This window comes from Lepisosteus platostomus, chromosome 24, assembly GCF_059453375.1.
Source record: "Lepisosteus platostomus isolate fLepPlt1 chromosome 24, fLepPlt1.hap1, whole genome shotgun sequence".
NCBI lineage: Eukaryota > Metazoa > Chordata > Actinopteri > Semionotiformes > Lepisosteidae > Lepisosteus > Lepisosteus platostomus.
In genome coordinates, this window is record NC_142634.1 from 4189582 (window position 1) to 4201871 (window position 12290).

Here is a 12290-nt window from a genome sequence, read left to right on the forward strand (position 1 = left end):
GTCAGCCTGTCAGCCGGTGTGTCAGTAGTGGGGTCAGCCTGTCAGCCGGTGTGTCAGTAGTGTGGTCAGCCTGTCAGCCTGTCAGTCGGTGTGGTCAGCCTGTCAGCCTGTCAGTCGGTGTGTCAGTAGTGTGGTCAGCCTGTCAGTCGGTGTGTCAGTAGTGTGGTCAGCCTGTCAGTCGGTGTGTCAGTAGTGTGGTCAGCCTGTCAGCCTGTCAGCCGGTGTGTCAGTAGTGGGGTCAGCCTGTCAGCCTGTCAGTCGGTGTGTCAGTAGTGGGGTCAGCCTGTCAGCCTGTCAGCCGGTGTGTCAGTAGTGGGGTCAGCCTGTCAGCCGGTGTGTCAGTTGTGTGGTCAGCCTGTCAGCCTGTCAGCCGGTGTGTCAGTAGTGTGGTCAGCCCGTCAGTCGGTGTGTCAGTAGTGTGGTCAGCCTGTCAGCCTGTCAGCCGGTGTGTCAGTAGTGGGGTCAGCCTGTCAGCCTGTCAGTCGGTGTGTCAGTAGTGTGGTCAGCCTGTCAGCCTGTCAGCCGGTGTGTCAGTAGTGTGGTCAGCCTGTCAGCCGGTGTGTCAGTAGTGTGGTCAGCCTGTCAGCTTGTCAGCCGGTGTGTCAGTAGTGGGGTCAGCCTGTCAGCCGGTGTGTCAGTAGTGTGGTCAGCCTGTCAGCCTGTCAGCCGGTGTGTCAGTAGTGTGGTCAGCCTGTCAGTCGGTGTGTCAGTAGTGTGGTCAGCCTGTCAGCCTGTCAGCCGGTGTGTCAGTAGTGGGGTCAGCCTGTCAGCCGGTGTGTCAGTAGTGTGGTCAGCCTGTCAGCCGGTGTGTCAGTAGTGTGGTCAGCCTGTCAGCCTGTCAGCCGGTGTGTCAGTAGTGTGGTCAGCCTGTCAGTCGGTGTGTCAGTAGTGTGGTCAGCCTGTCAGCCTGTCAGCCAGTGTGTCAGTAGTGGGGTCAGCCTGTCAGCCTGTCAGTCGGTGTGTCAGTAGTGGGGTCAGCCTGTCAGCCTGTCAGTCGGTGTGTCAGTAGTGGGGTCAGCCTGTCAGCCTGTCAGCCGGTGTGTCAGTAGTGGGGTCAGCCTGTCAGCCGGTGTGTCAGTAGTGGGGTCAGCCTGTCAGCCTGTCAGCCGGTGTGTCAGTAGTGGGGTCAGCCTGTCAGCCTGTCAGTCGGTGTGTCAGTAGTGGGGTCAGCCTGTCAGCCTGTCAGCCGGTGTGTCAGTAGTGTGGTCAGCCTGTCAGCCTGTCAGCCGGTGTGTCAGTAGTGGGGTCAGCCTGTCAGCCTGTCAGCCGGTGTGTCAGTAGTGGGGTCAGCCTGTCAGCCTGTCAGCCGGTGTGTCAGTAGTGGGGTCAGCCTGTCAGTCAGTGTGTCAGTAGTGCAGTCAGCCTGTCAGCCTGTCAGTCGGTGTGTCAGTAGTGGGGTCAGCCTGTCAGCCTGTCAGTCGGTGTGTCAGTAGTGGGGTCAGCCTGTCAGTCTGTCAGCCGGTGTGTCAGTAGTGGGGTCAGCCTGTCAGCCTGTCAGTCGGTGTGTCAGTAGTGGGGTCAGCCTGTCAGCCTGTCAGCCGGTGTGTCAGTAGTGTGGTCAGCCTGTCAGCCTGTCAGCCGGTGTGTCAGTAGTGGGGTCAGCCTGTCAGCCTGTCAGTCAGTGTGTCAGTAGTGGGGTCAGCCTGTCAGCCGGTGTGTCAGTAGTGGGGTCAGCCTGTCAGCCTGTCAGTCGGTGTGTCAGTAGTGGAGTCAGCCTGTCAGCCTATCAGTCGGTGTGTCAGTAGTGGAGTCAGCCTGTCAGCCGGTGTGTCAGTAGTGGGGTCAGCCTGTCAGCCTGTCAGCCGGTGTGTCAGTAGTGGGGTCAGCCTGTCAGTCGGTGTGTCAGTAGTGTGGTCAGCCTGTCAGTCGGTGTGTCAGTAGTGGGGTCAGCCTGTCAGCCTGTCAGTCGGTGTGTCAGTAGTGGGGTCAGCCTGTCAGCCGGTGTGTCAGTAGTGGGGTCAGCCTGTCAGTTGGTGTGTCAGTAGTGTGGTCAGCCTGTCAGTCGGTGTGTCAGTAGTGTGGTCAGCCTGTTAGCCTGTCAGTCAGTGTGTCAGTAGTGGGGTCAGCCTGTCAGCCTGTCAGCCGGTGTGTCAGTAGTGGGGTCAGCCTGTCAGCCGGTGTGTCAGTAGTGGGGTCAGCCTGTCAGCCTGTCAGCCGGTGTGTCAGTAGTGGGGTCAGCCTGTCAGCCTGTCAGCCGGTGTGTCAGTAGTGGGGTCAGCCTGTCAGCCTGTCAGCCGGTGTGTCAGTAGTGGGGTCAGCCTGTCAGCCTGTCAGTCGGTGTGTCAGTAGTGGGGTCAGCCTGTCAGCCTGTCAGCCGGTGTGTCAGTAGTGTGGTCAGCCTGTCAGCCGGTGTGTCAGTAGTGGGGTCAGCCTGTCAGCCTGTCAGTCGGTGTGTCAGTAGTGGGGTCAGCCTGTCAGCCTGTCAGTCGGTGTGTCAGTAGTGGGGTCAGCCTGTCAGCCTGTCAGCCGGTGTGTCAGTAGTGTGGTCAGCCTGTCAGCCGGTGTGTCAGTAGTGGGGTCAGCCTGTCAGCCGGTGTGTCAGTAGTGTGGTCAGCCTGTCAGCCTGTCAGCCGGTGTGTCAGTAGTGGGGTCAGCCTGTCAGCCTGTCAGTCGGTGTGTCAGTAGTGGGGTCAGCCTGTCAGCCGGTGTGTCAGTAGTGGGGTCAGCCTGTCAGCCGGTGTGTCAGTAGTGGGGTCAGCCTGTCAGCCTGTCAGCCGGTGTGTCAGTAGTGGGGTCAGCCGGTCAGCCTGTCAGTCAGTGTGTCAGTAGTGTGGTCAGCCTGTCAGTCGGTGTGTCAGTAGTTTGGTCAGCCTGTCAGTTGGTGTGTCAGTAGTGGGGTCAGCCTGTCAGTTGGTGTGTCAGTAGTGGGGTCAGCCTGTCAGTTGGTGTGTCAGTAGTGGGGTCAGCCTGTCAGTCGGTGTGTCAGTAGTGGGGTCAGCCTGTCAGCCGGTGTGTCAGTAGTGGGGTCAGCCTGTCAGCCTGTCAGCCGGTGTGTCAGTAGTGGGGTCAGCCTGTCAGCCTGTCAGCCGGTGTGTCAGTAGTGGGGTCAGCCTGTCAGCCTGTCAGCCGGTGTGTCAGTAGTGGGGTCAGCCTGTCAGCCGGTGTGTCAGTAGTGCGGTCAGCCTGTCAGTCGGTGTGTCAGTAGTGGGGTCAGCCTGTCAGCCTGTCAGCCGGTGTGTCAGTAGTGGGGTCAGCCTGTCAGTCGGTGTGTCAGTAGTGGGGTCAGCCTGTCAGCCGGTGTGTCAGTAGTGGGGTCAGCCTGTCAGCCTGTCAGCCGGTGTGTCAGTAGTGGGGTCAGCCTGTCAGCCTGTCAGCCGGTGTGTCAGTAGTGGGGTCAGCCTGTCAGCCTGTCAGCCGGTGTGTCAGTAGTGGGGTCAGCCTGTCAGCCGGTGTGTCAGTAGTGGGGTCAGCCTGTCAGCCTGTCAGCCGGTGTGTCAGTAGTGGGGTCAGCCTGTCAGCCTGTCAGCCGGTGTGTCAGTAGTGTGGTCAGCCTGTCAGCCTGTCAGCCGGTGTGTCAGTAGTGGGGTCAGCCTGTCAGCCGGTGTGTCAGTAGTGTGGTCAGCCTGTCAGTCTGTCAGTCGGTGTGTCAGTAGTGGGGTCAGTCTGTCAGCCGGTGTGTCAGTAGTGTGGTCAGCCTGTCAGTCTGTCAGTCGGTGTGTCAGCACTGCGGTCAACCTGTCAGTCATGATAGGACTTGGCCATGCTCGCCATGCTCACCTGTTTCTGGTTATTGAGGTGCATCTCCCGGTCAGCCACCTCCCTGCGCAGCCGGTCCACGTCCTGGCTCAGCTGCAGCCTGTCCTCGCTCTCGTCCGTGGCCTCGTCCAGCTGCTTGGACAAGTAGAAGTTCTGCCGGTTGAGCTCGGCGTTCTCCTGGCTCAGCTGGGTCAGCTGCTCCTCCAGGTCTGTGATGACCTGACAACACAAGAGGGTGAGGGAATGAGGCTGCGGTCTGTGCTCACAAGCATGAAAGGACAAGACACCCCCAAGCACTGGAATATTCCATCTCTCCTGCTGTACTTGCAGCTGTCCTCTGCACAACTGCAGTGCACTGGAGATAAAGCTGGGTGGATGCACACTTCTCAGCAGTGCAATAGCTCCAGCAGACTGCGCCATCGTCTGCTTCTGGCCCTGCATGACGCACAAGGCCCGCTGCTCAGATAGACCTGCCCATTCGTGCCTGGGAATGCAACCGGGGTGGGTGCTGTGGCAGGTCCAGGGCAGCACCAGACACAGAGCAACAGCAGCTGCTGACACTGCCCACAGGAAATAAACAGGAGCTGGACAGGGAGTGGAACTGGGCAATACTCAATGTGTTGGGAAGAGACCTCACTGATTACTGTCTATATAAGGAACTGTCACCCTCTTTGGTGACGTTGAGTTAATCATTCAAACATCCTGACTTGAAAGAGCCCTGTGGACATGAGCCCAGGGAGAAAGATCCAGGTGTTGGCGTTGCTGCCCTTAATCAGACTCCAGGAGCACAGCAGGATTCCGAAACTGAACTTTAACGACTGCGAATGTGAGAGAATGAGCCGCAAACCCAAAATATATTACAACCGACAGTTTAAGAACACGCTAAACCCAAAGTCAATGTTCTGAACGAAGCAATTCAAAATGAAGCTGTCTGTCTCGGGGACGAGATCCGGAGAGCTCCTCGGGGCAAGCCTGCATGTGGAGCAGGCCCTGCTGTCCGAGCTCTCCACTGCACACCGGGAAGTTTCTTCGGGGGTCTCTTCCTACAGGGGGTAAGAAACGAGGCAGGAAACCCTGGAATATGATCCGAGAGAACAGAAGCTGGTGGACACGGCGTGGGAGCAGGCGGCCCAGTCCTTTCACAGAGGTTATCCCTCCTCCCCACGCCCCACACAGCTGCGCAGCAGACAGGCTGGGAGCAGGAGGCTCCCCTGCACGAACTGCAGCAGCACAGCAGCCTGTGGGCTGGATCGTTGGGCTTCAGCACGTCTCTCACAAGGGCAGACCCTCACGGACTTCCAGCTGCTCTGCCATTTGGGGTCTGTCTTTCTGAACGCAGTACGCTCCTTTAGCATACCTGTGAAGGCGTTTGTGTTTTTTCCTAGGGACACCTGAGAAATCAGACACTGAAATCTTCAGACTCCTAACAGACAAAAGCGAGGAAACGGTGTACAGGTATCTAAATAACAGAGTAGGCAGCCTCAAGCTCTGGATATTTGAGAACTGTTTCTTGCTGCAATCCAGTCTCAGAAATTCCCTCTACAACAGGAGATCGAGGTTTGGCCAGGAGCACAGTGCCAGACTCCCCACAGATCACCATGTGTGACTCCTGCCAGATTACTCAGCCATCTCGCTGCCTTTGAAACGCCAGAACAGTGAGACACTCGCATGGATTCGACCGTTAAACTGTACTGAAACCCTTGTACCTCACTTGTCTTTAAGGAAGGAGGGTGAGACCTATCCTGTGTTGGAGATGCTCCTATAAATAATCCAGATAATCCAGTCGTGTCTCTCCCTTGATCTGCACCGTGACCACAGGCGCTCTGGTCTCAGTGCCACCAGCCTGTGAAGTCGAAATTGTTTCACTGTGCGCGACGATGCTGTAAAAACGGCGCTGCTGGGCCGAGGTCCACTAATCTGCACTTCCACAAAGCGGTCTGGGGCCAAGCTCAGCGTGAGCAGGGATTTCTTAGGAAAGGGGAACAGAGATGGGAGAACGGCTACAGGACCAAATAAACAGTTGAGCTGCTCTTTATATCTGCACCCTCTGCCTTTTGACCAGATGAGACTGAGCTGCTTTGGCTAAAAGCTTCTGCCCAGTGAATGAATGCCAACGTGATGGAGTGTTCATTCTTGCTCAGGCTCCTTTGTGAGTTAAAACAAAGGAGCACGAACTGAAATACACTGCAAACCGAAGGTCACAGATAAGAAACCAAGACAAGAGCAGCAATGACTAGAGATCCTGCTCTGGGCTGCATTTTAATCACACATTTCTGCAGCCGTCTTCCCCCGCGGGAGAGTGTCTCAGGCCTGAGCGGGATCTCTTTCCCCTGCAGCGTGCGAGTGTAACAGGTGGCGTCGCAGCAGACAGCGGCTGCCCGCTTGCACCCTGAAGAACCAGACCCGGTAGCTCAGGTGCAGCTGGGCTGCTTATTCCGCACGAGTTTCTGAGATTAAAATTGATGAGGGTGGTTGTCTGTCTGCCGAAAGCTTCACCCTGTGGAATCCTGGTGGGAAAAATTAAAAGCTTGCGCTTTGCTATGTGAAGGCCTGGGCATTTGATCAAATCTAGCCCCGAAACAGGGGGAAGAGAGGAAGAAGCAGAGAGCAGCACATCTTTGTGGACCCTGCAGAGAGAGCAGCACATCTTTGTGGACCCTGCAGAGAGAGCAAGGCAATGTATTGGCCGGAGCGGTGGCTCTATGTCCAAGGATCTTTGCCTGTGGCTGGGAGGTTGCCGGTTCGTATCCCGCGGCCGGCAGAGGAATCCTACTCCGTTGGGCCCCTGAGCAAGGCCCTTATACCCAGCTGCTCCAGGGGCACTATATAAATGACTGCCCCTGCGCTCTGACCTCAAGCTTCTCTCTCCCCATCTGTGTGTCTCATGGAGAGCAAGCTGGGGTCTGCAAAAAGACAAATTCCTAATACAAGAGATTGTATAGGGCTAATAAAGTGATCTTATCTTACTGAGGTAAGAGATTAAAGGCACCACATAGAGGGGTAGCGTTGGGATTTTAAAGCCTTGCCCACTACACACACAAGATTCCCTCCTTAAAGAAAAACAGATGTACTGTTACCTACCACAAGTTGAATTAAAGCTCTGTACGGTCGCACTACTGCACATTTCCCTAAAAGCTGCACCCTCAGTTAAACTGCAGCGGCAGGAATAAAGCCAGAGAGCTCAGAGCAAGGGGGAGGGGCGTCAGGAGAGGATACATACGGAGCAGCTGTCTCTCAGGGCGTCAAACTTGCGCTGGATTTCATCCCGGTGAGCCTGTAAGAGGGAGAGAGAAGAGACACCGCTTTGATTCTCATTTCGGCTCTGAATTACCACTCTGGCAGCGTCTCGGCGGGAACAGGAGGGTGCATCCCAGTGTCTCCATCGCCCTCGCTGCACTGGCGAAAGTACAGAGCCAAGGCCTTGCTGGCTCTGAACCCACTGCTGCAATCCTGGTATACTCCAGTGATGCAGCGGTTTTTCTCAGAGGCACAGGAGGGAGAGCAGCGTTCGAGGGCTCTCCATGTTCATGAGGGATTCAGGATTTCATTCAAACCTTAATTAATAATTGAGCTATTAATTGTGGGGAGTAGACCAAGGGGTGGCCCAGAGGTTAATTGAACGGACGGCAGTCGATGGGACTCCATTAGAGGCGACAAGAGGCGCACCCTGAGCGCGGTGATCTCCTCCTCGGCCTCGGCGGTGGTCTCCTCCAGCTCCGTCTTGGCCTGCTGCAGCTGGCTGTCCAGGGCGCCGCGGGCCGCCTGCAGGCTGCTGATCTGCGACTCGCGCTCCTGCAGCGACAGCGTCAGCTCCGTCACCTGCCGCTTGATCTCCAGCTTCTGCTCCTCGTGCTCCAGGCCCATCTGAGCGAGAGGGGAGAGGAAAGCGCCCGTGTGTGCTGGCTGCTGCTCAGGGGGTCGTTCTGGGCATCTCCCCCCCACTGCTCTCCCAAAACCCCCCAGTCTGCTCCCTCTCTCCTCCACCCCCGATTCTCCCACAAGCCTCCTCCTTCTCCTGTGACCCCAACACGCCCCCCTGCTCTCCTCCACCCCCGATTCTCCCACAAGCCTCCTCCTTCTCCTGTGACCCCAACACGCCCCCCTGCTCTCCTCCACCCCCGATTCTCCCACAAGCCTCCTCCTTCTCCTGTGACCCCAACACGCCCCCCCTGCTCTCCTCCACCCCCGATTCTCCCACAAGCCTCCTCCTCCTCCTGTGACCCCAACATGCCCCCCCTGCTCTCCTCCACCCCCGATTCTCCCACAAGCCTCCTCCTCCTCCTGTGACCCCAACACGCCCCCCCTGCTCTCCTCCACCCCCGATTCTCCCACAAGCCTCCTCCTCCTCCTGTGACCCCAACACGCCCCCCCTGCTCTCCTCCACCCCCGATTCTCCCACAAGCCTCCTCCTTCTCCTGTGACCCCAACACGCCCCCCCTGCTCTCCTCCACCCCCGATTCTCCCACAAGCCTCCTCCTCCTCCTGTGACCCCAACACACCCCCCTGCTCTCCTCCACCCCCGATTCTCCCACAAGCCTCCTCCTTCTCCTGTGACCCCAACACGCCCCCCCTGCTCTCCTCCACCCCCGATTCTCCCACAAGCCTCCTCCTTCTCCTGTGACCCCAACACGCCCCCCCTGCTCTCCTCCACCCCCGATTCTCCCACAAGCCTCCTCCTCCTCCTGTGACCCCAACACACCCCCCTGCTCTCCTCCACCCCCGATTCTCCCACAAGCCTCCTCCTTCTCCTGTGACCCCAACACGCCCCCCCTGCTCTCGTCCACCCCTGATTCTCCCACAAGCCTCCTCCTTCTCCTGTGACCCCAACACGCCCCCCTGCTCCCTCACCTCCCTCAGCCGGGTCTCCAGCTCCAGCAGGCGGGTCTTGTTGCTCTGCTCCTGCTGGCTCATCTTCTCCAGGTGCTCCTCCAGCTTGGCGTTCTGGGCCTCCAGCTTCCCCGCCTGCGTCTCCAGGTAGAACTTCTGCTGCCGCAGCTCCGAGATCATCTCCTCCTGGGCTTTCCTGGGAGCAGAACCGTAGCAGCGCAAAAGGGTGGAACAGAATAGGAATACAAGCAGGGATCTGCGTCAGCACGCGCAGGCTGCAGAGGAACAGGGAAAGGTTTATTCCTGCCGAAAGGAAAAGGGACACAACGGCTATGGAGCCCCCTTCAGCTGTGACACCCTTTCCTTTCAGCATGGAAGAAATATTTACCTGTTGCTAAAACAGGAATAACAATTGCAGAGCTGGAAACCTGAGAGTATGGATAGAATGAGGTGCAAATATTTTATCATCAGCATGCACCTGTCTGCACTGATCTGAAATCTGAAACCAGAAGACTGAGCTTCAGATCTCCAACACTTGCTGACTTCCATACAAGAGCCCTGCGGCTCTTAGGGAAAACCTGGAGTGGACCAGACTGCCCTGCACTGCCAGCCTGGTCTGCCCCAACGCTCTCCTGCTCACTCACATGTTCCTCTGTGTGTAGATGCTGCTGTTTGCTGCCAGCTTGTTGGCCTCCGACAGCTCAGCGATCCTCTGCTCCAGGGACTTCATTTTCGAATCCATGGCATTTATGGTCTGCAGGGGGGGGGCAGACACACACAGACACATGAGCCCCCGGTCAGGACACAACTGGAGGTCAGCGGGTCAAACACGCCAACACCGGCCTCTAGCATGCTGGGAGGAACCACACGTCTACTGCTTGGGGATTTCTATATTGAGGCAGTTTCCAGGACACATTTAAGTGTCAGAGCCCTGAGCTAATCAACTTGTTTTGAAAGTATTTTTCATTTTAAAATGAACTAATAATTTTAAAAAATCTGCAAAGCAAATGGATTATGGTGAATCCAGATAGATTGTCCCCCCTGCTCCTTTCCTGTGCAAGATGGCGGCATGATTTGTGCAACTTCACAGAAGCTTAGCTAAAGAAGACTTTGTGAGCACTCAGATTTGTAGCCTCGCGCCCGGGGCCTGGAGGAGCTGGAACTGTCCAGTCGAAGGGGGAGCGGGGGTGGGAGTGGAGCTGTAAGGAGTGAGAGGCAACAGAGCAGCCCAGACTTCGCCAGGCTGGGAGGAACACGTGGGCTGTCCCAGCCGGACACTCAAGACAGATCCACCCGTGCACTGTCAGGGCAGGGAGACCCCGCCCTGCTCCGGCCCCCCACTCGAGGCAGATCCACCCGTGCACTGTCAGGGCAGGGAGACCCCGCCCTGCTCCGGCCCCCCAGACGGACACTCAAGGCAGATCCACCCGTGCACTGTCAGGGCAGGGAGACCCCGCCATGCTCCGGCCCCCCAGACGGACACTCAAGGCAGATCCACCCGTGCAGTGTCAGGGCAGGGAGACCCCGCCCTGCTCCGGCCCCCCAGACGGACGCTCAAGGCGGATCCACCCGTGCACTGTCAGGGCAGGGAGACCCCACCCTGCTCCGGCCCCCCAGCTGGACACTCAAGGCAGATCCACCCGTGCACCGTCAGGGCAGGGAGATGCACGAAGAATAAACGCCATCCCCAGGCGATACCGGCTCCGGTCAGCTGTCTGGCCCGGTCTCGGACTGCAGCTCTCCCCCAGCCCCCCGCCACGAACCCGGCCTCAGTGCTTACAGCTTTCTGCTCGCTGATGAGCTTGCAGTTCTCCCGGGACTCCTCCTCCTGCTTGGCCCACTTGGCCTCCAGAGACTCCTTGTCAGCCAGATCCACCTTCATCTGTGCCTCCAGGACCTGCAGCCCAAAGGACACGTCACCCTCAGCGTCACGTTCATGGATCTAGACTGCCTGCAGCTCCCCTCTGCCTGCAGCAGCAGGAAGGGGCTCTGGGTACTGATCCGCTGGCGGAGCAGAGGAGACTCACCTTGATCTTGTCCTCGTACAGCCTCTCCTTCTGGGCCAGGTGAGCCTCGATCCGCTGCGCAGCGGCCTGGGCCTCCCGGAGGTTCTCCTCCAGCTCCTGCGGGGCGACGAGGCACGGAAAAGAAAGTCGTTACGCGCCCCCCCCCGATTCTCTCTGCCCCCTGAGCGGCGATCAGCGGGACGAGGAGGGGGGAGCGCTTCCAGAAGGACAGGATGAGAAGGCGGTGCCCGCAGGCCCTGCACGAGGGAGCGGGGGCTCGGCCTTGCTGGGGTCTCTCTCTCTCTCTCGGGGGGGTCCCCGTGCGCATGGGAGGGCAGGGGTGCTCTCCTGCGCTCCCCGGGGAGAGGGTCCCACACGGCGTTCCCTCTTACCAGGATCTTGTCGGCCATCTGCTGGATCTGCTGGGATTTGGTCTGGATGTCGTCCTTCAGCCTGTTCTCCCGTCTCTCCACCATCTCCAGGCGCTTCACGTGGTTCTCCAGGGTCTTCCTGCCCTCCTGCCGGAGCACACGGACAACCGTCCGTCAACCGTTTATCGATCAATCCGCGAGTCAAACGACCGCCTGGCTCCCGGCGACGAGGGCCCGTTTGCCGGCTCTCTGCAACGTGCCGACGCCGAAGGCAACGGGGAAACGGATGTTGCGCTTGATCAAAACCCCCTCGGCGGTCATTTCCCTTCCGGGAACAGGCCGCGCCCCCCCCCGCGCACCTCGGTCTCGCGCAGCCGCCTGCGCAGGCTGTCCGTGGAGTCCTCGCGGCTGTGCAGCCTCTCCAGCTCCCGCTCCAGGCGCTCCTTGGCCTGCCGGATGTTCTGGAGCAGCTCCGTGGCCTCCGTGCTGGCTTTCACCGCCTGCCGGGCGGGAAGAGGGTCAGAGGTCAAACCGCTGGCTCTCCCCTGCGAGAGCCGGGTACCCCCCGCCTTCCTGCAGGTTGTGGGGCCTAGGCCTGGGGTGGCTGGCCCAGAGGTTAAACTGTTGGGCCTGTGACTGTTGGGGGGTCCTGGCCGGAGCCCCAGCTGCATGTTGGTGTGGGGTGGCGGGGCCTCTCGGTTTTGCACCCCAGAGCAGCCAGCGTTACCTTGGCCAGTTTGTCCTGCAGCTCCTGGATTTTGAGTTGCTGTTCTCCATTGGTCTGGAATAAAACATGACAGGGAAAAAAAACATCAGCAGATAAATCCATCCTGCAAACAGGTAACACTTGAACCACATTAAACTGATTATTAAACCATCACACCACAAACCATTTGGCCCTGGTGAAGCAAATCTTAATTTAAAGAAGATTTAGAATTACACCCAGGCCTCCCCATCTGCATCTTAGTTTAGAGAGGCAAGCCCAGGGCTCACTCAGCGTTACAGCCTGGAGCCCCCTCATCCAGCCGGAGGAGGGAAGGGCACAGCACGGGATTCGAGCCCGTGACCTTTCACCTTCCAGGCGAGAGCCCCGTCCTAGCTCTGCTGACCGTGGCCCACACAACGGCCACCTGACCCACCCCGGTCGCCGTCGGCGAGGACTGCACCGCAGCGTTCAACAGCAAAGACGACAACAACACCAAAGAAAATGGTGGGAGCGTGAAAATGAAAACGTTTTTCCGCACCTTTTCCAGCTTGGAGAGGAGCTCCTCCACTTCGGCTTTGCCCTGCTCCTTGGCCTGCAACAGAGAGGCAGGGATGAGCAGACGGGCTGGGCTGGGCTGGGCTGGGCTGGGCTGGGCTGGGCCAACGAGGAGCCTGGAGGCTACGC

At 58.6% G+C, this 12290-nt stretch overlaps 1 protein-coding gene across 11 annotated transcripts in view; it reads right to left on the reverse strand.

Annotated features, from left to right (window-relative positions):
- Nucleotides 1-12290, reverse strand: part of citb (citron rho-interacting serine/threonine kinase b) — an 80650-nt gene that overhangs the window by 32705 nt on the left and 35655 nt on the right. For all 11 annotated transcript variants that reach the window (XM_088617863.1, XM_088617859.1, XM_088617858.1 and 8 more), the window contains 11 exons: nucleotides 12145-12198; nucleotides 11628-11681; nucleotides 11260-11400; nucleotides 10922-11047; nucleotides 10551-10646; nucleotides 10304-10420; nucleotides 9168-9277; nucleotides 8545-8719; nucleotides 7363-7560; nucleotides 6917-6970; nucleotides 3718-3915 (listed from right to left, as the gene is read on the reverse strand). In XM_088617863.1, coding sequence (XP_088473989.1) covers nucleotides 3718-3915; nucleotides 6917-6970; nucleotides 7363-7560; nucleotides 8545-8719; nucleotides 9168-9277; nucleotides 10304-10420; nucleotides 10551-10646; nucleotides 10922-11047; nucleotides 11260-11400; nucleotides 11628-11681; nucleotides 12145-12198 — 1323 coding nt within the window. The remainder of the gene's footprint in view (nucleotides 1-3717; nucleotides 3916-6916; nucleotides 6971-7362; nucleotides 7561-8544; nucleotides 8720-9167; nucleotides 9278-10303; nucleotides 10421-10550; nucleotides 10647-10921; nucleotides 11048-11259; nucleotides 11401-11627; nucleotides 11682-12144; nucleotides 12199-12290) is intronic.